Source organism: Cynocephalus volans, chromosome 6 (genome assembly GCF_027409185.1).
Source record: "Cynocephalus volans isolate mCynVol1 chromosome 6, mCynVol1.pri, whole genome shotgun sequence".
In the NCBI taxonomy this organism is placed as follows: Eukaryota; Metazoa; Chordata; class Mammalia; order Dermoptera; family Cynocephalidae; genus Cynocephalus; species Cynocephalus volans.
In genome coordinates this window covers 33,673,894-33,701,817 of record NC_084465.1, presented here as the reverse complement: position 1 = coordinate 33,701,817, position 27,924 = coordinate 33,673,894, and the positions used below count along the sequence as shown (strand labels likewise).

The following is a 27,924-nucleotide window of genomic DNA, read 5'->3' as shown; positions in this document are numbered from 1 at the left end:
TCCCAGGGGAAGAGTTGTTACTGGCCACTAACATTAACTATTCTGAAACTCTTTAACAACTTGGAAGGATATCTCCAGTCACAGTGATTTTCAGAGTGCTAGTGCAATAATGTACCTGACTGTTCACAAAAATAGTCATTTGCTGTCTTTCAAAATTAAAACAAGGACTGAATTTGGACTTTTGCATTGTTTATACTTGCGTATTTGAAAAGAACTAATTAGATCTGTGTATTTCTTCAATTCACATGCAATAGTATTTATATTTGTTTTAGGAAAAAAGTGATTAAGAAGAGTACTTTAAAACTAACCTCCATTTAAAATTAAATAGTTTACTGGATTGAAAGTTATTCTAATGTAAGAGGGTTATTCAAAAATTTTTCTTCATGAAATTATTAATTGCTCCTAATTATTTACCTAATAGCAGGGTTAAAAATAGTTCCATTTAAATTGATTTCACAAAATTAATATATATGGTGATTCATAAATAGCATTGCTTTTTCTGTTCATTTTATTTAAAAACTGAGGAGTTTTCTTATTTTAGTACTTTATTTCCTTTTTAGCAGGCTTTTCAAGGCAGTGCTATGCTCTCTCTCTTCTTGCCACAGCACCCATATCTGGGTGCTAATCTCTGTTGGTATATTGTAGTTCTTCAGTTCTAATAACCTGCCTTACTTTTTAAATTTTGTTTTTCTTAAATTGGCTTATAATCATTGACATTCTTTACATCATAGAGTCAAAATTTTAAAGGTAAGTAACCGAAATGAAGGTTGCAATTAATCAGTTTAAAAGTATTGTAACTTTTCCTTCTGTTCAAATATCAACTCTCTCAATTTTCTCCGACTACAGAGGCCAGTAATAGTAGCCATGAGTCTCGTATTGGTCTAGCTGAGGGGTTGGAATCCGAGAAGAAGGCAGTTATACCCCTTGTGATCGTGTCAGCCCTGACTTTTATCTGTCTAGTGGTTCTTGTGGGTATTCTCATCTACTGGAGGTAAGTTGAGTGCTTGTTTTGGAAATTTTAATTTATAAAGCTCAGATTTTGCATGTATGTCATCTGAAAGGTCATCAAAGCATATTCAAAATTCCTTTCACTTGAGAGCTGCCATTAATTTATTCAAGTAACTATGAATAAGGAGAATTTGTGAATCCAAAGACACAATAATAAAAGGATTGATCAATCGTCATACTTAAATCAAATAATTGAAGGTAAAATGGAGGAACTGTGACTTCAGTTAATAGTTAATACGGCATTTTGACAGTTGTATGTTTACACTAATCTAATTAACATTCAAACATTATTAGAGCATTTAACATAAATCTAAGCTTTTCACCAGTTGTTATAATTTTGAAAGTTATTATTTAGGAAAACATAACTTTTTGATATAGTAAAAAATATTGGCTTTTCTTTTAATGACAGTGGGGTTTGTACAATGTGCATATCAACTGTTTATACTGATAAAAAATGATAACCCACGCACAAATTAAGGAGTTAAAATATACATATAATTAAGAATAAAGTTAATGACTTTTAAGATTCATGGGTATTTTAAATTCTCTATAATTTGCTTTGAGGATGAAATACAGCTTCACTTTTTTCAAGAATCCATGAAAACCTTTAAAGGACAAGGGTAATTGCACCCATCATAAGCTTCTTGTCCTGTAGCAAGCAGAACACACAGCAAGTTAGAAAATTTACCAGAGGCACAACATAAGTTAGTATAATTGTGCCTGTTGGAAAAGAAGGACTTTATGATGATATAAGGAATCATCTCTGTAAACCAAAAAGGGGCATAGTTTAGCACTTTATACTTTTGTTTTAAAAGAGAATTTTGTTAAGAAAACTGTAATTGATTCCTTCTTATTTAGCAACATCATTCTGTAAGTTCATATCACCACTCTTTGTGAGTTCTCCCAAAATATATTCTGTCAGTTTACTGCAAAACACTTACTGTATTTATTTCCCATGTACCTAATTTCATGTTAACTATTATTGGGAAATAACAAAAATGAGTGGATGAATGAACGAGAGTCACTGTTTTCAGGAAATTTGTACTTATTGGGGAGAAAGGATTTTACTTTAAAAATGTGTAAAACAGTACACAAAACTGTACGCATAACAGTTGAAATCTAATGCTAAGAGTGGTCAGAAAACAAGTGATCTTGATATGCTAGAATGGGCAAGGTAAATGTAAAATAAAATGTAGGGTATGAGCTGCATAGGATTCAAAAAGTAGAGATAAAAGAAGACATTCCAGGCAGGGGAACAGCAGGCAAGAAGACTTGGAAAGTAGGAATGAGCTGGTAGTGCTGGAAACAGTGAGGCCTGGAGCAGGTAGCTGTTTGTAGTTGGACATTGATTGACAAAGGCAGAATGTTTCCATGATCAACTGTATTTCATATCCAACTTCCTTTACAGAACAGAGTAGACTGCAGACTGTGGAGAACAGGTCGTGCCTCTGTTCGCCTACATGGATTAGGAGTCTATTTTGTCCTAACAGGATGCAAACAAAGCTGCTTTCTTCAGTCAGTAACCTAGTGATTCTCATAATTGCCAATGACTCTTTTTACAGAAGATTATGTGCTCAGCAAAGTGCTTTGAATAGAGTACATAATCCATTAATGTTTGTTCAACAAGAATTTATATTGCTTTTCTCCCCACTGGACTTGTTGACCAAACTTCTTAGCACATTAAAATCATCTTTGTTCCTGTAACTGGTTTCTGTCACTGGTTTCTGTCTGATCTGATTTTCCCTGCCAAACCAATTTTTCAAATGAATGGGAATCGGTGTTAAAAATTTTTTTAAATAAGATGGAAAATCAAATTCTATTTTATACTAAATAGTGCTAGTAAAAAGTTACAAAAAGATGTCTGATGGTTTATATTTATAAGATTGAAATACAATCTGCTCTCTGTATCTGCATATTTTGCATCCTTGGATTCAACCACCTGTATATCAAAAATATTGGGAAGAAAATAACAATAAAAAATGCAATACAACAATGAAAATAATACAAGTAAAAAAATAAAGCATAGCAACTATTTACATAGCATTTACACTGTATTAATAATCTAGGGATTATTTCATGTATACAGGAGAGTGTGCACAGGCTATATGCAGACACTATGCCATTTTATATAAGGAACTGGAGCATCTGTGGAATTTGGTATCCAATGGGGGTCCTAGAACCAATTCCCTGCAGATACCAAGGGACGACTGTAATTAGAATGAGTCTCTTAATCTCTGTTACTTAATATTTCAAGTGTATTTTTTGAAAATTTGAAAATCAGTGTCTCATTTAATATGATTTGATATTTTATGGAAAATTAAAATCTGGAATGGTTTTTATCTAGTATTAGTAATGGATCATTCCATCTGTATTATGTAGAAAAAAGATAAAAATACCAGCTGAAAACATATTAATTTGACCTTCGCCAATAAGATATTTTTCTTTTTCTCACAAATAATACTTTATGTACCTTGAATACAGAATGCAGTAGTTTAAAATATGAGTACGTATGTATATTTTTTATATCTGTCAAATGTTCTGATAAAGTTTGTCACTCTTTACTTACCCATTTCAAAATTGTTAAATATTGTTAAATTTGTGTCCTACTCACATCCATTTGAAGTTAATTCAATATGAAATGTAACTTTTTAGATCATAATATATTAGGGATATTACATGCTGAGTCATAAGATGAAAATATTAGTGCATTTTTCAAGGTTGTGTAAATTATTCGAATTCCAGCATAGACACATTTATAAACAATGTGATTTCACTAGCCATATGGAAACATTTTAAACCTCTGTAGAAACTATAGCCTATAGAAATATTTAAAAATCTAGTGACTCACTAACAACAGTCCTAACAGTAACGTGGTCTTTATGAGTTTTTTCAGGTTTACATATTTAAACATTTTTTAAAAACAGCTTTATTGAGATAAAGTTAATATATCATAAAATTGACTGGTTTAAAGTGTACAATTCAATGTTTTTAAATGTATTTTAATATTTCCCTAATGACCAGTGATATTGATTATTTTTTCCACATGCTTTTTGGACATTTGTATGTCTTCTCTGGAGAAATGTGCATTCAAATTCTTTGCTGCCTATTTTTTAATTGGGTTATTTGTCCTTTTATTATTGAGTTGTAAATGTTTTTTGTATTTTCTAGATATAAACCCCTTATCAGATATATGATTTTCAATATTTTCTCCCATTCTGTGGGTTGTTTTCTCACTTTCTTGATCATATCTTTCAAAGTATGAAAATTTTTAATTTTGATGAAGTCCAGTTCATCTGTTTCTCTTTTTGCTCATGCTTTTGGTATCATCTAGGGTGGTGCCTAAACCAAAACCACAAAGATTTACTTCTAGATTTTCTTCTAAGAATTTTACAAAGTTGAAGGACTTACACTTCCCGATTTCAAATCTTATTACAAAGCTGTAGTAGTAATCAAGAGAGTCTGGTACTGGCACAAGAATAGATGTGTAGATCAATGGAATAGAATTGAGAGTCCAAAAATAAGCTCTTATCTTGACAGTCTATGAATTTTAAACAAGGGTCCCAAGACTTTTCAACAGGCAAGGAATCTTTCAACAAATTGTATTAGAGCAATGGGATATTCACATGCAAAAAATCAAGTTGGAGCTTTTTCTCACACTGTACACAAAAATGAATGCAAAAAAAAAGACCATAGACCTAAGTGTAAGAGCTAAAACTGTAAAATTCTTAGAAGAAAATGTTCAAATATCTTTCTAACCTATTTTTTAGGAGAAAAATAATCTTAAAGTGGTATAATAAATCCTTCCTTTTGTCTAACTTACGTAACTCAAGGTGTTCCCCTATGTTTTGTTTAAATCACGAGAAGAGCATGTTTTAGCAGAGAGACAGAACAAATTAGAGGTGATAAAATCTGGGTTCTTTCCAAGTTCTGCCTGGTTTTTGCTATCTGGCCTTGGGCATGTCACTTACCCATCTAGAAATTAGTTGCCTCTGTTTACCATTTGGGTGGGTTTGCTAGATCATCTTTAAGATTGCAGTCAGACTTTCCTTAGGGGTTCTGTAAATGAATGCAGATGCTGAATATTGTTTCATATTTGTAAAAGGATACTAAGAAATGGAATATTAATTACACATTTCTAGCTTTTGATTCTAAATGCTTACTGTGATGAAAAGGTGTAAATTAAATAATCAGATTACCATTGATTGATAGGACCTATGTCTACAAGTTTGAAACAGTCATCACGTTTTTCATCATGGCTGAGTGATAATTAGCAGAAGACATAGTTATCAACACTTAGCACATAGATGTGAAGACATTCACTGCTTACACAGAACAGATGGACTATAGATACTGACTCTTGTCATACAATAAATAATATGCCTTAAAATTATTTTCCAGATGTTTTAAGGTATAATTTACATGAGCCAAACCTTGAGTTTTTAAGATGCAAAATGACTTCAACAGGGAAGATTTTCAAATAGTTCTTCTTAAAGAAAAAAAAAGGGCAAATTTTTGAGATCTTTTTAAAGAGTTAGAACCTAAAAAATACCAAAGTTAGATTCAGCAAAATAGCACACCACCAAAAGCAGTATAGAAAATAACTTTCTGCAAACACAATTGTTTGCGATGGGGAGAGTGGGAAGAAAAACAATGTGAATTCTCTCTTAATCTAAAATTCAAATTTGTGGGTTATTGAGGGTAACTCCTAACCCAGAATGGAGGCCTCCTGGTACCATACAGCCTTTTAGGAAAGTGTCACTTTTTGTGTAAGACTGCAATATAAAATATACCTAAGCAATATATAGATAAATTTCATCCATAATTTAGTCAATACCAGTTTAATATTTTCCACTTACAAGCTTTTTGGTACGATTTATAAGGCTCTTCTGGGAAATTAATGCCAAGTAACATTATTGGACCACTTATTTTCTAAAACCAACAAAGATTTGATTACATAGCTGAAAAGAATTGTGATGATATTTAACCAGATACTACAATGAACATCATCAACATGCTACACCTCGATGCCAATATGTTTTAATTTACCTTGTTAGATTCTGTGAAACTCTGCCCATCTTTCCATTCTCCCCAAATTATTTGAACATCCTCTATCTACCTGTTTATCTTCTCATCCATCCATCCATCCATCTATTCATCCATCTTCCTCTACCTGTACATCCCATCTCTCCCTCCCAAATGTTTTGAGATTTCAAGTTATCTCATTTAAGACTCATGTAGACAAGAGAATCTAGGATGCAGCTAGATGGTATATGATTGGTGGGATTTACTTACTACTAGAAATCTATCTAATTATTCAAAAAAATGTTAAACACCTATTGTAATCCTGGCACTATATTAAGAATTAGGTTTACATAAAATCAAAAGACATGATTTTCAAAAATATATAATAAGAATATAGGCACGAAAAAAAGTATTTACAAAACAATTATCCTAATCACCAGTAATGAAACGTACTTAAAATAATGTAATCTAATGTTCAGGAAATGAATATCACCCTTATATTGATTAGGTGCATTTTTCAAAACAGCCTTTATATATGTGAGTGTGAATGGAAGTTTGTATTGAAGAAGTTATGCTGAAGAAAAGCTGGAGTGCTAGAATCTGCTTAGGAAAGAAAGCCTATTTCACAGAGAAGATACTTGTGAGCTGTCTTGAAGGAGGACATTATTTAACTGGCATATTGGGGAGTGAGGCATTTTAGTCAGCAGAAGAAACATGTTTAAAGCAAGGAGAAATCCTGAGTCACAAGAGAATGAGGCAGGTTCTGTGATCTACAACAAATTTGTGTTATTTGGAGTATAAATTTCAAGGAGAAAAGTCAGACAAGGTGAGAACCACAGATAGAGTTTAGATGTTGAAAAATCTTAGATACGTAATGTAAAAATCTGTGATACAGAGCTAGAACCAAGGGGTAAAATTAACAGGGAAGTAGATATCACAGAGTTAGAGCCATCCCAGCACAGCAGGGAGGCCTGCTCTTTGGGTACCATTTGGAGGTACTTAGAAGGGAATAGGTTTTGAGTTAGTGGAAGCAAGAAATATGTAGCAACTGAAGATGACTCATAGGGAAGTGAGCTCCTTGTTACTGACAACGTTCAGACTGCACCTTCTTAACTGTATGTTGGAGATGCTGTTGAAGGGATTCTTGTGTCAGCTGTGATATTGCACTAGGTCCCTTAAAGTGTTTGACAACTTTAAGATTCATTGAAAAAAATTTTAAAAACCTTTCACCACCTTGTGTAACTATATTTTACAGAAGTCAAAGGGATGTTGATTCTGTGATCTTAAAAGCACATACCAAGTCCAATGCTTCCCTATGAATGTGTCAGAGCATACTACATCCATGGTTGCACAGATAAGCCAAACTTTCCGTGTAGTTTCTGCCCTCGTCTGGCTTCAGTTCTGCTCATGTGGACTTTCAGCGGGATAGTTTATCATGGGGGCTGGTGCCCTCATCTCTCCCGGTCCTCATCAATACAGCCTGTTCTATCCACTTGGCAGGATATGAACCTAGCTCAGGGTCCCTTTAACACCTGTACTCATCTTCCTCCTGTACTGCCTGTTCTCCCTTGGAGACATTCTTATGTTCTCACAGTGTATGTTCTCTCAGGTTTGGTTATGAAAGGCTTAAACTATCACAGCAGAGGGCTAATTTTCACGATGCATATCATTGCCTTGGGGGTTTTTGTTTGCTTGCTTGTTTGTGACATTCAGGTTATAAATAAACTATATAATTTTACACTACTCCTAGTAGTTTATTCATTGAACAAATATTCTGGCAAACACTCTCCTTAGCACTGAGGACTGACATTGCAGTGATTAAGTTCAAGAACTTTGCCTTGTGGGGCTTACATTCTAATGAGGGCAGCCCAATTATGCATATAAAATAAACAAATACATAAATAATAGTATTTCAGATGGTGATAAGTGCCACAAAGCAAACAGAAAAAGCAAAGAATGGTAACAGTGTGATGGGCTCACACTTTAGCTAGCATGGTCAGGGGAGGACTCTCAGAGGAAGTGGCATTTGGGCCAATGCAGAATGACGAGGGTGGCAGGCAAGTGGGCAGAGGGAACAGCAAAACCCTAAAGTAGTACTGAAAGTGTTTCGTCGAGGGAGAAAGAGAGGACCAGTGTGGGCTGGAGCCTTGTGGGTGAGGGAGAGGGTTGTAGGAGATGAAGCTACGGAAGTAATTGAATATTATTCTAATTGCAGTGGGAAGCCATTCAAGAATTTTATCCAGGGAACTTAATTACTGGAAAAATGTTGTGATTTAGGTGTGTTACTATATAAGAACAAATGTTGTGTTAAAGCACATTAGGATAAATACCTTGCAGCTTAAAGCTCTTAAATGGAAAGTGAGATCGGCATTCTCACTCAGGTATTTCGCTTTGAACATAACAGTTCATCAATAATACTTCAAATAAAATTAAGCAACCCACCTCAAAGAGTGTCATTAGCAGTTTTAGTTATCTGAATTTTTAAAATTAAGGATGGTTTGCGTTACATCACAGCAGCAGCTGGTTCTTTGCTCTTCTCAGTAGCTGGCAGTGTGCTCTTACCAGATATCGTTCTTATTATCGGAACGAAAATAGATTCAGGTGACATCAGAGGTCATAGTTGTCATTGATTCCAAATATATTCATTCTCAAAACCCTCATCAACAAGGCTAGCCTCTGTTGGAATGAAAATCCTCCCTGTTTTTGGTTGCGTGCTCATTATTTCCTCATTTAAGTTCTGTCTCTACCACATTACCATACTTACAGTGTAAAGCTGCCTTCTTTTTTCATTAAAAGTTACCACTGTGGAATTTCATTTTACCTAGTCATAGCTTGCTGCCTTTTACCAGCAGCCAAATATGCTCAGAAGGACACGGTCACTTAAATGTTGAGTGAAAATTGCTTTGGACATTCTTTCTTTTCCACTCTGGTCCTGTCCAAGGTGGCAGGACACCTCGGTATACAGCAATAGTGGACAATTACCTAGGGCGTTGAGGTTTCCTATGTCAGCAAAGTACTGTTCCATACCAGCTGCAGCTTCAGATGCCATCTCTGCTTTCAACACTCTGATATCTGCTCACTCTGGCATCTGGTACAGGTCAAACTGAGGTAAATTTGGAAGCCATAAAATTCTTTAATATCTCATGTTTTGATGAAATAGGTGTTGATCCAACAATCCCTCTTCTTAGTATATGTTCACTTTTGTTTTAATTCTGGAGATTTTCAGCATATATTTCAAGAAGCCCAGAAGTTGTCTTATTATCCACAGCAGCTAGTAGTATAAAAGGCTTTCTTTTCTTTGCAGGAAATGCTTCCAGACTGCCCACTTTTATTTAGAGGACAGTACATCCCCTCGAGTAATATCCACGCCTCCAACACCTATCTTTCCAATTTCAGGTAATAGCTTAAAGTGTGACCATGAGTAGCTGGTAGAGGTTGAATGAAAAGCACAATGTTGAAAGGCTTATTTTTATTGGAGTACTTTACAAATGGCTATAATGTAGATTAGTAATTATTTGTGTTGTCCAGAGTATTTATTGCATCATGTACCAGGCATCTGGGCTTATATCCTGTTCTCATTCTTTTAAGCATTCCTCCCATACAGATGATATGGCAAAATAATAATTTATAATTGCTCAGGTGTAATATGTTAAAAGTGTAAACATTTATAGCAACAAAATATTAGTTAAGAATAATGCTGACTTTCACTCATTCCCATCACTTTAGTGGAAATTTAAACCACAAAAGTCAGACTAAATCAATGCAGTAAATGTGGATAGGAGAAAAAACAAAAGTAAGGATAAAGTCTAGTTTCTTTCTGATCATTTGAGTTTATGTAAGTAAAGTTTTCTTAACCACGTTAGAGAAAAATGTATATAAATTGGTGGTAGGAAAAAACCATAAGCACAAAAAATATATGGTTACTTGAAAAACTTAAAGTCTCAAAATGTTGAACAGTTGAATATTTGGGAAAATATTGACTTTTTATCAGAGTTTACCTAGATAATAATATTTGAAAATTAGCCAGGTTTATTTAATTAAGATACCCATCGACTCCTAGAGTTCACACTATAAGATTACAGTCTCTTACTTATTTTATAACATCTCAGAATGAAAAGTGGTAACAAAAAAGGAATTGTCTAGAAGTGTGTGAACTAAGGAAGAAGTACTGGAGGTTAGAGGACGAGTTGAGGACATAGAAATCACCAAACCAGGGGTACAAAGGGAGAAATTCACCTATTGGTCATTTTACAGAAGTCGCTTCTTAAAGTGTCTGATGCTGCATATACTATTGCTAGAGGCCCACGTTCTCTATGATGTTATCTTCTGAAATCTCATGATTAAAAACAAACAAAATATCATATCTTTATATTTTATATTTATATATTTTTATTATTTATAGTGTATATTATATATTTTTATATTTATATATTTTATTTTTATTCTTTATACACATAGGAATTAGAAATGTCTTGCTACTTTTCCTGTTATCCACTCTGTGCCTTTAACCACTGTGGTTTTATCTCTATTTTCTAGTCCATATTAAAATACTGCACATTTATTTTATTATAGCACAATTTCTCATTAACATATTTAGGATTTTGAGACTGACAGCTCTCAGTTATCTGTTGCATTTAGATTCGTTGTCCAGGAAATCAAAAATCCTCTGTTTTGAATGTCAGAAGAGTAGTGATCGAGGGCATCTCTGCCTTTCACTTGCTAAGCTATCAAAGCTTCACTCTTTGTCACCTGAATATGCACATTTTCATGTAAAGTCAAAAAATGCAAAGACTTCCATACCAATTAATGAAAGAAATTACCAAAATACCTGAATGTCAATAAACAGTAGTAGTCTGCTTATAAAAGGTTGGCTGTGTAGAATTATGTCAATGGATTTAAAGGACATTTACTGGACATAATGATTAAGGTGCAACAAATTATTTCTGTTTTCTTATCTAATTATAAAAGCTGCTTCTAGGCAAGATCTTTCTGCAGGTGCGAAGGTGGAATTACACCTTTGTCTATTGTTTCTTAAGCTTGACTGGCTAATTCAATTTTAGTATTCAGGTCCACTCATCTAAGAGAGAGAACAGATGGATTCTAGGGTTTTTTTTAATCAACAAATTCTTGGTAACTGAAGCTTAAAAATATTAGATGGCCTAAATGCTGAACATCTGTTGATGTAAATAACTGTTTCTTGTGAAATGTGTTTGATGTTTCCTTGTCAGAGAAATCACTTGTGAAATTGCATACTGTGAACTAGTAATATGTTCAATCTAAGAAAGTCTTTCCAGGAAAAGAAAAAAAAAAAGAGAGAGCCAGTTAAAATAATTTGGCCCCTTCATAATTAATTAATGGATCCAATGACTTTGTTTACATAACATATTTTCAAGTTTGAATTCTTGAAATTTTACGGATTAGAAGTCCCAAAGGTTTTCGACACTATCGTTAATGAATATTATGCATATAAATGTTTTCTATTATTTATAGAGAAGGAAAAAATGTTTTCAAATGTAAACATCTGACTATTTGATGTAAGACATTAAACTGTACAATTTTATAAAACTGAAATTGCACTATATGTTATGTTTAGATCATAGTAAAATTGAAAATATATTATTTCTGCATGTTTTTCCCAGAATTTACTCATGTTAAAGTTGTTCGTAAAGAGATGCAGTCCATTGAAAAGAAATGAGGCTTTGGTGGTATTTATAAATAAACATTGACAATAAATTATTTTCTCTTAAGAGTATAGATGGAAAAGAGACCCCTGATCAAATCAGATTTCTAAAATGCAGGTCATGATTAACAGTTAATATAGAAATAATTGATAGTTCTTGCTTAACCATTGAATGCTGAGATTTAGTTGGGATTGTATGAATATAATAGGCCCTCTCTTATTCATGGGGTCACCCAAAACTACAGATAGTACCAAACCCTATGCACAAACTTTTTTCCTTCCTCACAATTTCACAAATAGAAGATTCATTCTTTCCGTAGATCTTAGCAACCTCTGCATAATATTTGTTTTCTTTTCTTAGTAAGTCGAGAACTTTCACCCTTTCACTTAAGGAAACACTTTACCGCTTCCCTTTGGCATATTCGAATTGTCAGCATCACTACTCTTGCACTTTGGAGCCATTAATAAGTAAAATAAGGGTGATTTGAATACCAGCTCTGTGATCCTCCTGTGATGGTTGATCTGATCACCTATATGGCTACTAAGTGACTAACAAGAGAGGTGTCTACAGCATGGAGACTCTGGACAGAGGGATGATTCACATTATGGGCAGGACAGAGAGGGGTGGCACAAGATTTCAGCATGCTACTCATGAGGTTTAAAATGTATGAACCATTTGTTTCTGAAATTTTCCATTTAATATTCCCACATCGTGGGAGACTGAAACTTCAGAAAACGAAACCTTGGATAAGGGGGGACTACTGTAATTGAATTTTGAAGTTGTTTTAGAACAAGTCTCTTTATAAAGGAGAGGCACATTCATTTCTGTTGAATTATTCTTTCTTACGCCATTTTTTTTATTCACTTAGATGATGTTGGAGCAATTCCTATAAAGCACTTTCCAAAGCATGTTGCAGACTTACATGCAAGTAGTGGGTTTACTGAAGAATTTGAGGTATGATTTTAATATGTCTGTTTTAAATAATATACAAAATAATAAATTTAGAAGATTCAGCAGTAGGCTTTTTCTTGACCTAAAGATTTTGAAATGATTTCACTTCTAGTGAAAATATTAGTTCCATAATTACTTATGTGTTATATCATAGTTACCATATAATTTAGAAAATTTGATTTCCATTTTTAAAGCCAAGTTGCACAAGTGGAAAAATCAAAAACATTGTTAACTCTCTACCATATAATACTGATCTCTAGTATTCTTTTTTAAAAATCTGAATTAGTAACACCGATTCTTTTTAATTTTCTAAATTATATAAATTATACTAAACTACTAAATTTCGTGATTTTCAGCCAAAGTACATACAAATCCTTAATTGTAAGTATTACACCAATGTAAATATAAATGCATTTAGATAACCTTTTTATTGTATGAGAAAAAAATCACATCTTCTCAAGAAAATATGTATTTCTGTAAAAACATTTGAACTTCATAATCAATGAAAATTTTTCCTATAATATTCTTTTAAAATACTCGTAGATCAAAGGGACAGAGAAATTTACTGCAAATTTATCATACCCTACTGCACTATCAGTTAAGCAGATTTTTCAAAACGGGGAGCCATAAATCCAAAGTTAACAATAACAACCACAAAAAGTAAAAGCTACCATTTGTGAGCACCCCCTAATATATCATTGGACTAGATGCTTCCACATCCATCCTTCACCCAACTCTGGCAGCTATTTGTTATTATTTATATTCATATAATTGGTGAAACCAAACCCCATAGAAGTTAATTAACAACTGAGAAATAGCAGAGCTGAGATTCAAACCCAGGTCTGAGATTTTAGTACTCATGCCCTTTCTATTACAGTTGTTGACAGGCAAGCAGTCTTCAGCCTCTCCTCTGGTCACTCCCCCAGGAAACACGCCTCCCACTTTCCCACCAAGTTCTCTATAGACTTCCCTTTTTGAAGTACCTTGAGTTTTGATCCTGATCACAAGATCCACTTTCCCCATTGCACACAGCACCTGCTTCCCGAGAGTCACATTAATCGAGATATATTTAGGAAAGGAAAATGCCATAGAGTAGAAAGCTGTAATAAATCAAAAGAAATAGAAGTGATGTGTGATATGTTTTCACTAAAGTACAAATAATAGAAGCCAACTGATTTAATCCTCAGAGAAATCTAAATTATAGCTACATTGAATAAGAAAGCAGTATGCGGTAACACTAAGTGAAGTGGAATAATATGAAGAATTATATTTTTAAAACATCGAATTATTTTTTCTTAGCATAAGCTAGAGGTTACTTGTGGTGCAATGTTAACTCAGTGTTAACTGATAGAAACTATTAGGCTAACAGCAAACAAAATTCTAATTGCAATAAGGAAAATATGTCAAACATGGGTCTAATCTTCCAAATGCTTTTTTTAAAAAGTAAAAAATAAGCAGTTTATAATTAAAGTTGGTGACAGCGTATGCCGCAAAGCAGATTCATGGTTTTCACAACTTTAAAATCACTTAAATATTATTAAGCAATCCATAAGAATTAAATTAATAAAGTAACCACATTTGTACTCAAAAAGTTTTTTCTCAATTCCATTGCTTTTAACTTGCAGTCTGATTCAGAGAGACTTTTTATAAACTTAATAATTAGCTTAATAACTAATAATGCTGCCCTTTTGAGTGATTCATATATTGTTTTCAATTATTTAGAATGACTTGCTGCAAAAGAGGCTTTAAAGTCTTATTTAAAAGCTTTTAAATAAAAGAGAGATTGAGCCAATTGCTGATGAATCAGATTCATATTTGTGTTACATACTTTCTCAGAAATTATAAGGCTTTTATTTTATTATTTCAATATCAAGCAATTATAAATTCTAAACTAATATATTCAGATAGAAAATATCTCTGAAAAGCATTGTTAATTAATTTTAGTAGGAAATTAGTAGAAGTAATTTTTTGGTACCCTTGAGGTTTAAACAAAAGAGAGGACTACTAATTAAACATATGGAAAGTAATGCTATTTAAATCTTGCTTCAAAATGACGTAGTATGTATAATAAAAAAAATGTAAAATAAAAAAATGTTTTAGGCGATTTTTATTGTTTTGACAGCCCTAAATCCGTTACAACCCACCTAACAGGAGGCTGTTTATGCTTTAAAATAACTTAAAAACAAAAAAAGTATCACCAATTCAGAGTTTCAAATAGTGCTACAGTGGTCAACTAAAATTATATTTGGATATTAGAAAATCTGACTAATATGACAAAATTTGTCATGGAATATGTGGTTCTCATCTGCATTTCAAAAATTCATCATATTATTACATCACTTTCCCCTTTTAAAAGTGTTATTTTTTCCTTTTACATAATTTTAAGGTTCCAGATTGTTAGACATTTTGATATGCATGCAAACTGTTTGAAACATTCTGTTTTGTTAGTATTTGACAAATGTATTTATTGCATGATCATAGTTTTCCATTGTAAACCTAATACGAACGCTTTTTTTTCTCATTTGTCGTGTGCTGTGGAATTTGATTTCTTTACTTTTTTGGCATTCATTCCCTCATTAGACACTGAAAGAGTTTTACCAGGTAAGGCATTATTTCACTGCATTTTCTTTTAGCCAAGAAGTAGTTGTAACATGTAAAAATATTTTTTGGATAGATTATTTTGTTTGTTTTGTCTTTCTTATTATATTTTAACACACTTTGTTTCAAAAAAATGTGTGTTCAAATGGTATACATAAAATTTTTTACAGGAAGTGCAGAGCTGTACTGTTGATTTAGGTATTACAGCAGACAGCTCCAACCACCCTGACAACAAGCACAAGAACCGATACATAAATATCGTTGCCTGTAAGTATGTCCTTAACTCAGCTCTGACTTTATTATCATTGTTACTGGTGTACCTTTAAACAGTGTTCTGAATTCACATGACAGCCAACCTCAGTGTGATTGTTTCAGGACCTTTGTATCAGGGAATAAGACTTGTGTTAGATATTACATAGCATTCCATCATTCCAACTTTAAATACATCCTGTAATTAATTACGTCTGTTTCTTTTAAACAAAACAAACTCCAATTTGAATCTAGTCCTTTCTTCAGACCCCATGGGCTGTACATCTCTTCTTGTGCTTTCTGACATTATTTATATTCCATGGTCCTATTTTCGCTTAGGACCTACTTATGACTTTACTAACCAAATGAGATTCTCTTTAGACTTTCTCTTTTTTAATTCTACCTTTACCCATTTCCTCCTTTTCTTGGCATTCTTTCTGGGGTTTTATAAAGGATTAATTGAATTCTTGAATTCCCTCTTTTTATTCCTTCTGTCCCTTTGTTTTGTTAGTGCGTTCTCTCTCTCTCTCTCTCTCTCTCTCTCTCTCTCTCTCTCTCTCTCTCTCTCTCTCTTTTCAATAAGTGGTTATCTGGCTTTTTTCATTAATGCAATTTTACTTACTTTTTCATATGAAATTGCTGTCTGTCTTCCATCTTCTTACAGAATTTGTTTACACCTGTTCCCTCTTCTTTTCCTTTATATTCCTCCCCATCTCTTGAAATCCATCTTTATATTCCCTTTCCCCTCCAAAAAAAAAAAAATGATATCCCTCCTCATAGATTCAGTGGGCCTTCCTAGCTTCGTATATGAGCAGACTGTTGCCAGCTAGGTTATTTAAACTCTGGCTCCATTCTAGTTTGGGAAGTTGATGGAGCTTCACTCCCTTCCCTTTTATTATCACATTCTCTTAAATAGCTTGCTTAGTTACTGCCTTCCTTTCCATGGGGTTTACATCAATTTTTATTGTTTTGTAGTGGGCTCTGCTGCAAGATTGTCTTCCTCAACTAAAATAACTATCCTGGCTGCACATAAAACTCACTTGCCTCTTAGACACAGTAAAATTGTTGTTAGGCTATTTCCTCTACAAGCCAAATAGAAAATACCCACCAGGCAATTAAGAAGGGGACAGAGATGAACGTTCGTTGAACATTTGCTATGTAAATGTTCATCTGAACATTTACTATGCCTGGCACTGTAAATGCATTATTTAATTTAATCCCTGAAACAACCTGACAAGATAGGTAGAAATAGTCCTATTGTAGAGATGAAGAAAAACAACCCAGACATTCTAAAAATATGAGAACCAAAACACAGCAATCAGTCAGCCTGGTATCTAGTCCCATTTCTTCATTGCCACACATCTATTTCCATGTACATTCCCTGTACCATTGTGGACTGTAACTGTCACAGAAGCATTAATCTCCCGGAGTATCTATTTAACTTGTCATGGTTTGGTCTGTATTCATTTCTTCATCCTTGAAAAGAATACAGTCTGCCCAGTAAACCTACCAAGTTTTCTTCTAGCAGCACTGTATTAGTCCATTTCTGTTGCTTATAACAAAATATACAGAACTGGAAGAAAATGAAATGAAATGAAAACTTCAAAGAAAATGAAATTTATTGCTTACAGTTTCTGAGTCTGGGAAGTCCAAAGTCCAGGGAACACAGCTGGTGAAGGTCTTGGTGGTGCCAACAGTGACCTCAGAGAATCAGATTGCAAAGTGGTGGAGCAGAGAGAGACTAACCTCCTCATTCACTCTCCATTTATAGCACTTCAAACCATGCCCATGACCAACATTTTTAATCCATTCACTATGGCTTGGTCCTACAATCTAATCAACTCTTCGAGGCCCCACCTTTCATTACTGTAATAGGATTTCCCGCCCTCAACAGTGTACAGTGGGGATTAAGTTTTGTGGGGACATTCAACACAAGGCAAACATTTTCCTTTCTCACTATGGATTTCCTCAAAATACAGCTTCTCTATAGAACTGAAGTTAACCCGAACTCTTTATTTCAACCTATTTGAATTACCATAGTTACACCATGTATTGGTTACCCAAGTTTCCATCCCCTTTTAATTAGCAATGCAGGATCCAGCTCCTCTGTGTTTGGACAACTGTTCTTGCCTCTCTATGCAGTAGTTTCCTCTTTGGGGCTCTTCCGTTGAAAAAGCTGTTTGTTGCAACTGTTCACGGAAATGTCCTGGGAGGCTTCTGCTTTCTTCTCTTCCTCCACCAGCCTCCTGCTCTGAGCTGCCATCCTTCCCTAGCTTTCTGAGGCCCCCATCACCCTTCTTGCTCCTTGAGTGGTCCTCCACTGTTCACAGCCCAAGTACCCATTTAAAAAACCCATCCAAGATGCCAACTTCAAGTTTCAACCTCTATGAAAACTTTTATCATCTCATACCAGTGCAATTTCTGCCTTCATATCCACCTACTGCCTTACACCTGTCTCGACACCTGTACATTACTTCCTGTGTTTCTGTCTTATTCTCACCTACTGCATTAGAAAATGTCTTGAAGGCAGAGATTATTGTTATATTTATCTTTGTTTTCTTTGTCATCTCAGTATCCCCAAAAAGCATATTAAAGCAAATTATTTTTGTGTGATTTTAATTGTGTGAGATAAATTATTATGCAAATATAAATGACCTTCATTCTGAAAAGTCATCTGTGCTAAGTAAAATATATATATTTTTTATTACAGATGATCACAGCAGGGTTAAGCTTGCACAACTTGCTGAAAAAGATGGCAAACTGACTGATTACATCAATGCCAATTATGTTGATGTAAGCATGTTTTAATTGAAATTTTTTTGAAAATTATATTAGACTCTGAATTTATTAGACCATAATATCATACATATACTAGTGCTTAATACATATTATTTAATAGATAATAAAAATACAAATTAACAGTAAATAATTTTAAGTGATCCAATGTCAAAGATTTTAGAAAGAATAACACTCAAGCTTGGTTTATCTCCAGGGTGAGGAAGAAAATTCAGGTTGGGAATTCAAGGTAGAATATGTATATTCAGATAGGTTTATAACTCCTTAAATGCGAGGGGCAGGACCAGTGTTTATTTTGAGTTTTCCATATCTCCTAGCACAATGCTATGCGTATAGCAGATGATCAGTAAATCTTGATTGAAAAATTCTCATGGTAGTACTGACTAAAAGTCGAACTGATGGTTATTAAACCAGTTATCAACCTTTATAATTTTGGGTACTCTTCAGGATCTGCAGCTTTGTGGAACTTATTGGAGCTTTCCAGGGATTATAGAGTACCCACTAACTTACTGGTTTTTTCACTGTGATCAACTGAATGAATGTCAGTGGAACTTAGTTATTTCCCTGACACTGTGCTCACAGTCTAGCTGCCTTCAGGTTAATGCTGTGTGGGACACTGACTTTAAAGAAGTGAGTCCATGGTATAAAGTGGGTTTGTTATACTCTACCACTTTATGCTTCCAGAGGAGGCAGTATGTATGTTAGAACGAACATGGGCTTTGGAGTTAGAACTGCTTTGAATCCCATCTCCACCCCTGCCTAGCTGTAGAACCTGGGAAAGTCAATTTGTCTGAGCTTCAGTTTCCTCATCTCCAATTCAGGGGTGATGCTTTCATTTTGCAGAGATGAAGTTTAAGGTTAATACTTGTAAAGCATCTTGTTCAACACTGGGTGCTCAGTCAGTGATGGATAGCTATTAATGATTAGCACTGCTCAATGTCACCACGGAGAATAAGGAGGTCACAACTCTAGAGAATTTTTAACTGTTGTAGACACCTGAGCCCATTGCCTAAGACACCTTTCAAAGCAGTACAATTAAGGACCAGATTGTAAGCACAGGAAATAGACTTGGGTTAAATGCACTTGGATTAAAGATGAAGAGAATTGTTTGTGTCAGAGCAAAGAGAACTTTTATTTTTTCTATTTTTTGTAACAAAAATCATAGTTAAAAAACAGTTGCTATCCTTGCCAGTACTGTCAAGATTCTCCAGCTTTGCAAGTTTATTTTTTATGGTTTTCTTTTATAGAAAAAAACAATGTGCTGACCTTAAAAATGGAAGTATTGTACAGTTAAAAATGGCATATAAATCAGTTAATAAGCAGCATTTGTCATTTGTTTCTTCAGGGATACAACAGACCAAAAGCTTACATTGCTGCCCAAGGCCCACTGAAATCCACAGCTGAAGATTTCTGGAGAATGATATGGGAGCATAACGTGGAAGTTATCGTCATGATAACAAACCTTGTGGAGAAAGGAAGGGTATATAGGTCATCTGTTATGTCATTCCCGTTATAGTGAGTAGAGGTGCTTTAAATTCATTTTAATAGAGTCGGCATCAGGAAGCAGCAGAATATATGAAAGCTGGTTGGGATTCCTCTCTAGTAAGTATGACAGCTAAGGAGCAAGTGTTAACACTATAGGTCAGAAAGTTTCACAGTGAATCAAGCTGTCTACCTTTTAAATGCATTCTTCATACTGTGGAAGAAAGTAAATGGGACTCATTGAAATCGATTGTAATTCACAGGCCATGGATTCTAATCTTGGCTCTGTAGTGACTCAACGCATCTGGTCTCACTTTCCTCATCTAAAGAGGGAAAGTTTGGATTACACCATCACCAGTCTCTTTCAGTTCTGTGCTTCTAGCCCTGGTCTCCTCTACAATCAATTTGCAATCACTAAGAAAGAAGATAAAATATTTAGAAGAGTGAGGGAGTCCCTTCCTGTCACTGTCTCAGACCTTGGCTGATTTCAGAGGTGACTTTTACTTTAAGCATCTGAACTACGGAAACAGCATCTTTACTTTTTCTATTGCAGAGAAAATGTGACCAGTACTGGCCTGCCGAAGGTAGTGAAGAGTACGGCAACTTTCTGGTCACTCAGAAGAGTGTTCAGGTGCTCGCCTATTATACTGTGAGGAATTTTACTCTAAGAAACACGAAGATAAAAAAGGTGAATCAACAGATGATGGACACCATCAACTGAGTAATGCATTTGGTCTGTGTTAAGTGAATGGGTGATATAACCAAGACAGGGTAAAAATACATAACTAAGTAAAGGCATTAAAAGTTCTTATCACAGCAACTTCTCAGTCCTAAAGGTTCTTCCAAGTCTCTAAATGCCCACTGCGGCTTTGGAGCCAGGCTGGTCATGGTGCAGTTGCAGTGGATGTGACGCACAAACAAAAATTCCTGCCCCGTGTGGTAGCCACACAGAAGAGGCCTGACGTTACCCCAACATCCAACTAAAAAGAGTGGAGATTGAAATAAAGGAATGAATAGGAAAAAAAAAGGAGAAGAAGAAAAATTTATTACTCAGGGTTCTCCAGAGAAACAAAACCAAAAGCATAGATAGATAGAAAGATACAGAGCTAGAGAAAGATAGATTTATATTTTTAAGGATTGACTCACATGATTGTGGGGATTAGCAAATCTGAAAACTGCAAGGCAGGCTGGTAGCCTGGAAATTCACGTAAAAGTTGACGTTGCGGTCTAGATTCCAAATTCATCAGGGCAGCAGGCTGCAAATTCAGGCAGGATTTATATGTTGTAGTGTTCAGGAGAATTCCTTCCTCTTCAGAAAACCTCAGTCTTTCACTCTTATAGCTTTCAGCTAGTTGGATGAGGCCCAGCCATATTGTGGAGGGTCATCGGCTTTACTCAACGCCTACTGATTACATGTTCATCACTTCCAGATCAATATCTTTACAGCAACATCTGGTGTGACTAGTGTTTGACCATACAACTGGCCAGTGTACCCTAGCAAGTGGACACGAAATTAACCATTGTAAACGACGGTGTACTTTCTTTGCTTCATTATAGACCTCCAACATCAATCTCAAGAACCCCATGTGTGTGCATGTGTGTGTGTCTGTGTGTCACTGGTATTTGCTGTCTGAACTCTTCCAGGGCTCCCAGAAAGGAAGACCCAGTGGGCGCGTGGTTACGCAGTATCACTACACTCAGTGGCCTGACATGGGAGTACCAGAGTACTCGCTGCCAGTGCTGACCTTCGTGAGAAAGGCAGCCCATGCCAAGCGCCACGCAGTGGGACCTGTTGTCGTCCACTGCAGGTGAGTCTCAGAGGTGTGCCTCTAAACCCACAGGATTGCTTATGCTTTCCAAAAGGAAATCAATAGAACAACGTTTTTGCCAAAATGGGAATGATTCATGAAGTGAAGAGGATGAAATTATTGGCCCATTTTCATAAGTATTGATCACTAGGAAATGAGGATGCCAGACTCAGAATCTAATTGCTGGATATTTCAAAGCAGTGGGTGTTTTTATGATGTTATTATTCTGTTTGATTGTTGAATTGAATTTCAACCTATTAACTGTGTGAGGCAGGTGGAACGATGTTTTTGTCATTAAACAAACATTTATTACAACATATAACACCGGGGGGGTAAAGGCTTGGTACACACTTCCTATTCCTCAGAGTAGTAGTCTATTTAGAGTTGTTATGCCAGGTTTACATTAGAGGAACTGAAGTGCACAGAGTGTGAGGAATTTGGCAAAATAACTTGAAGTTGTTTTTAAACAGTTTGAGACCAAAATCCCTTTCTCATTTCCCTGAGTTTTTTCTAATATATCACTAATTATAATAATATAATTATATAGATAATTATATATATATAAATATAATCTAATTGAATGCATTATCAATTTATTGATGCTCAAGAACTTTATTTTCCAAAACTTGTTTGATAAATAAGAATAATGATATTTCAAAGAAAGAGAAAAAATATGTTACATGTATTAATCTAATATTTGTTGGTTAAAATAATAATAGTTAATATTTACTAATTACTGACTATGTGCCAAGCTTTATGACCACAAAAAGCAAATTCATTTCTGTGTACAGTATTTTTGTCAAAGCAGTGTCTGTGTTTTTACAGAAGCAAGTGTTTTTCTTTGATATGCAGCTTATCGGACACATTCTAATTACCTAGCTCAGGAGTTATCCTCAGACAAAGTTTGACAGACCTATCTTGAGATTTTTTTTTTTTTTTTTGGTTTTTTTAAATTTATTTGTCTGATGATAAGCTGAGGAAAACAGAAAGATGCAAGAAAAATAGCTCTGAAGGTCAAATATTGTTTCTTAGCAAATGGAAAAGGACCAGGCCATTGTGCAGAGCAGGTGCTAATTTTCCACTCTAGCATTTCCTACTTGTCAGAACATTTGAAAAGAATCCCTGTCTATGAATTCCGTCCCTCTAGTAGAGGCTTTGAAGAAGTCAATAGATAATGGTCCTTTAGAAATGACTGAAGTTATGCTTTCTTCCTCACCATCTCACTGAAATGATATTTTCAGCTGAAAGCTTTATCAAATTCTTTCTCCCATTAACACAGAAACCATTATAAACATGTCTGTCTGGCAGTACAGACCCAGGGACCTTTTCTTTTCAGAATCTGGTGAAGCTGCTGCTTTCATTTTTCTCATATCAAGTGTCTATTTGCCTTGCTCTGAAACATAATATTTTCATTGTATAATATATAATAAATAATAAATATAATTATTGAAAATTTTAAAAGTCCCCAACAGAAATAGGTTGTTTTGCAGTTTGACCCATATCAAAAAATTAAAAAGGAAAATTTTAACTTCTCATTTAAAGCATTATGCATAACTGCTAAGCTGTTTATAATCTTGGAGTGCTAAATTTATTATGATTCATTTGCTTGAAGAAGGAAATTATTTTAATCAACATGACAGCCGGTAGTGACCTATCTTCAAATTTATTTTACGTTTGACATTGAAATATTTCTTTCTTTGTATTTTCCTCAGTGCTGGAGTTGGAAGAACAGGCACATATATTGTGCTAGACAGTATGTTGCAACAAATTCAACATGAAGGAACTGTCAATGTATTTGGTTTCTTAAAACACATTCGTTCACAAAGAAATTATTTGGTGCAAACTGAGGTATGATAAAAAAAAGATAACTATTCACCTAAGGTATAGAAATGCTACTAAAAAGTACATCCTTTAGTCTCCTAGGACTGCCCTATTGTTGTCTCAGAGTTCGGGAGTCTAGAAGTCTCAAAACAAGGTATTGGCAGGCTATGCTCTTTCAAAAGCTTCTAGGGAAGGATCCTTCCTTGTCTCTTGCAGCTTCCAATAGCCCTGTGCATTCCTTAGCTGTGGCTGTATACCTCCAGTCTTTGCCTTCATCTTCACATAGCTGTCTTCCCTTTGAGTCTGTGCCTGTGTCCAGAGTTTCTTCTTATATGTATACCTATCACAACCCTACCGCAGTTGGCCTCAACTTAACTAATTCCATTTGAATAAGACTATTTACAGAAAAAGTCACAGTCTTAGGTACTGAGGTGGTAAGAGCTTCTACATATCTTGGGGCCTGGTGGGAAGGGGGGTGGCAATTCAACCCATAACATCAGGTAACTGCTGATGGGTCAGCTATTTTCTGTTTTGTGACTAAATGGGGAATATCTTTTAAAATGACACTGGTAACAGAGAAGATCCATAAAAAGAGGAAGTGGATCAGTCAGTTGCCATCCCTGCTAGCAAAACACTCGTGCTGTTCATACATATAGTGAATTGAGTCGTTTTTGTATTTTAAAAGTATGAATTATGCTCAAATTATATCCCTTTTTAGTCTCACGTAGTTTACTCATATATGACATAGGACAACATCTGCATGTCTGTATTTTATTTTCACTATTTCTAAATAAAAATGAATTTAAATTGAAAGCTATGGATAGCAGCTTGAATCAGAACCATATGACTTAGTTGGCATCAAAACCAAACCAAACCAAACCAAACTTCCTTCCATCAAGAAAATGACATTCTGGTCAGATAAGAGCAGGGAAGAGTCTCATACATGAAATATAAGAGAACTATTTAAAACTGTAGATAAAATTGTGCTGAAGTATGTGTGACAGGCTAAAAGGAGAGTTGGAGTTGCCAGAAGGGAGAGATGCACCAGCAGTACAGAAGTCAGGAAAGTCCTCGTGCAAAACGCAGAAGTGTAGGTTTGAAAAGGAGGCAGAGAGGACATTGCTTTCCCTCCCCAAATCTTCCTGCCTCCCACCCACAAATGTCAATACACAGTAAATAAAGAGGTGAGGAATGAAAAGAGGCAGCTTCTCCCTTGACCACCTCCCTTCTGCTGACTTCCTGCCAGGTCCACTAAGCAGAGGGTTCTTGCCCCCATTTTGTAAAACTCTGCCTGTCAATGAAAGGTACTACTTTTGTACCTAGATACACATAAGGAAAATTGGAAGTAATGTTCTTTATTGCCGTTGTTTTTCCAGGAACAGTATGTCTTCATTCATGACACACTGGTTGAGGCCATACTTAGTAAAGAAACTGAGGTGCCAGAGAGCCATATTCATGCCTATGTTAATGTGCTCCTCATTCCTGGGCCAACAGGCAAAACAAAACTAGAGAAACAATTTCAGGTGAGTTCTCTTGATGTCATCGCAGAATTGAATGTCCCTGCGTCTTCTCACTTGAGTCGACAAGGCCGTGTGGATGGGTATAGAGCATTGTTGTTATAGTGGCTTTGTGTTTTTGCCATCCTTGTTCTTTACAATAGGTCACAATGCCATGTGGCAGATTTCAAGGAGAAACTGAATTCTGAGTAGCAAGAGGAAAAGTTTTCAGAAACCCTAGACTAACTTTTATAAATGTAAACTTGGTCCTGGAAAGGAGGGTACGGAGCATAACAGAATGAACAGACAAAACTTATAATACAGACTATTTAAGTGCTCTTTTTACTTTCAGAAAACCAGACCACTTAAACATGAGTGCTGTGGCTCAGGCTGTTCCTTCTACTCTTTGAAAAAATTTGTGTCTCACTTGAAACCCCTGGACACACCAGAACAATAGCTTCTTCAACCCTAGTCTCTCCCACTCACCCTGTCTCGAGGCAGTAAATCAGAGAGAGCATGTTTTGTTCGATACTGTACCTCCTGCAACCCTAGCTCTCTAACTTTCAGAAATCTGTAAGCAATGAATTTAGAAAGCATGTGTTACCAGACTTGCCTGCTGAGACCAGAGGATTTACAGAGTCGTAGCTTTCCACAGGAATGGAGGCTGCACTATTTTGTCCTATATCATTCCTGCACTATCCTCTTACCTCCCAGGATTCCTGGAGAAACAGGGCCAATTTCTGAAGAAATAATAACTAGGAAGAATTTGGAATACCCTGAAAAAACTCATGAGATTTAACAAACCTTGAGTTTCACTTTTTTTCTCATGCTCTTCCCAGCCCACAGCATAGAAGATGTTAGCAATGAATTCCCTCAGGTCTTTGCCTTCTCAGTCACTACTTGTAGTGCTTGTGGAGGTATAAGAGAAAGATTGGGGTGAATGCTGAACTTAGAACGTGTTGTCAGGAAGACATAAAGTTTTGCTCATCCAGGCTTATCTGAGTCTTAAAGGACTGCTTTAGCAAAAGAAAAGGTGCAATATAGGCACCAGAAACAGTGGGAACAGTGCCATTATAGAGGTAGAACAGGAAGCTGCAGGAGTACAGGTAAGGATGCGATGTGTCAGGGAGGAGTTGTATAATATGTTTAAGAGTCAAACACAGGACTGGGTGATTGATTGGACACTGCGGTGAGGAAAGAAACAGACAAGCATAACTACTCAGAATCTGGCTTAGGCAGCTGGGAGGTGGTGATATCATTCACTGTGATTAAGAATTCAAGGACAGGAGGTGCATGCTTGAGGGGGTTAGTGGGGAAGAAGATCTCAGTTCCTTCTAAACCTACCAAATTTGAGATACTTGGGAGGTGTTTCAGTAAACATATGGTTGGTAGTTGAATACTGGGTCTGATGCATAAAAAAGATATCTGGCCTGGAGAATTGGATTTGGAAGTGATCAGCTTAGAGATGGCTATTTGAAGCCTCAGAATTGGATAAGATAGGCAATTAAAAACGAGGTGTTTAAGAAGACTTGGGAAAGATCATTTAAGAAAAAGTATAATTAACCGATGAATGGCCAACCCACAAAAAGGCGGGGGGGCATATCAGAGATTAGGAGAAAATTTGGGACCGTGGGATGTAATAGAATCCAAAGAAAATAGTGTTTTAAGAAGGAGGAATGGACAAAGATGACAAATGCTAATGACACATCAAGTGTGCTGAGGATGTAGGAGGCCATTGGATTTGGCTAAAAGGTCAGTGTAAGAGCTATTTCAGGAAAGTGCAGCATTGAAGCCAGATGGCAAGGAGTTAAGGAGTGAATGTATTTGAGGAATTAAGGACAAAAATTAGGTTACTCTTTTAAAATTTTTGATCTGAAGAGAATGAAAAGATAGCTGGAAGGAAACTTGGAGTTAGGGGGTAAGAGATGTTTTGGGTTTGTTTATTTGAGTTTCTTTATGTTTTAATGAGAGACCTATGAGCTTCTTTGAAAACTGATGGGAAAGGGAATAATTGGAGGGGACAGAGATCCTGAGAAGATGCAAAGAGATAGGATTGAGGACACAGGTAAAAGAATTAGTGTTCAGGGCTGGCCTGTGGCTCACTTGGGAGAGTGTGATGCTGATAACGCCAAGGCCACAGGTTCGGATCCCTATATAGGGATGGCCGGTTAGCTCACTTGGGAGAGCGTGGTGCTGACAACACCAAGTCAAGGGTTAAGATCCCCTTATTGGTCATCTTTTGAAAAAAAAAAAAAGAATTAGTATTCAAAAGCAGGAAAACCTAAGTGGGTGTGCATGGTAGTAAATGTTTCAGCTCCAAGGCTGGAGGCTGAGGGAGTGTCCTGGGACTTCTGTTCCCTCTGTGAAGCAGGAGGTGAGTGTGTGTGTGTGTGTGTTCATGTGTTGTACACATATTCTAAAATAAAGGTGTTAAATAGCTGCAGGAGAAAGAGGGAGATAATTTAAAGGAATCTATCTTATGCTAGCCATATTCTCAGAACCTAATATAGTAAAATTAATAATTGACAATGAAAAGTTGCCCTAAAAAAATATCTGGGTATTTGGACACTAAAAGTACTCTTTTAAACAATTTACATCTTAGGAATTTTTAAAAGTTGAATTCATAAAAGCAGAGAGTAGAATGGTAGTTACCAGGGCCAAAGAGAGGGCAGGTTAGGCAGATGTTAGTAAAAAGATACAAAATTTCAGTTAGACAGGAGAAGTAAATTCAAGAGATTTATTGTACAACATGGTGACCACAGTTAATAACAGTGTATTGTTTTCTTGAAAATTACTAAGAGAGTAGATTTTAAGTCTTCTCACCACAAAAAAATAGGAACGTGAGGTAATGTATGTGTTAATTAGCTCAATTTAGCCATTCAACTATGTATACATATTACAAAACATATTGTACAGGATAAATATATATATATAATTTTTATTTTTCAATTAAAAAATAAATAAATTTAAATAACGAAAATGAAGTGATTGTGGACAAGGCAAAAATGTTTA

General features: G+C 35.3%; 1 protein-coding gene across 1 annotated transcript in view; it reads left to right on the top strand.

Annotated features, from left to right (window-relative positions):
* The window catches only part of PTPRZ1 (protein tyrosine phosphatase receptor type Z1), a 132,867-nt gene that overhangs the window by 94,764 nt on the left and 10,179 nt on the right, over positions 1-27,924 (top strand). The window contains exons 13-23 of the mRNA XM_063101031.1: positions 847-991; positions 9,335-9,426; positions 12,580-12,665; positions 15,243-15,263; positions 15,431-15,527; positions 18,220-18,302; positions 19,651-19,785; positions 20,341-20,475; positions 21,432-21,595; positions 23,308-23,443; positions 24,793-24,939. Coding sequence (XP_062957101.1) covers positions 847-991; positions 9,335-9,426; positions 12,580-12,665; positions 15,243-15,263; positions 15,431-15,527; positions 18,220-18,302; positions 19,651-19,785; positions 20,341-20,475; positions 21,432-21,595; positions 23,308-23,443; positions 24,793-24,939 — 1,241 coding nt within the window. The remainder of the gene's footprint in view (positions 1-846; positions 992-9,334; positions 9,427-12,579; positions 12,666-15,242; positions 15,264-15,430; positions 15,528-18,219; positions 18,303-19,650; positions 19,786-20,340; positions 20,476-21,431; positions 21,596-23,307; positions 23,444-24,792; positions 24,940-27,924) is intronic.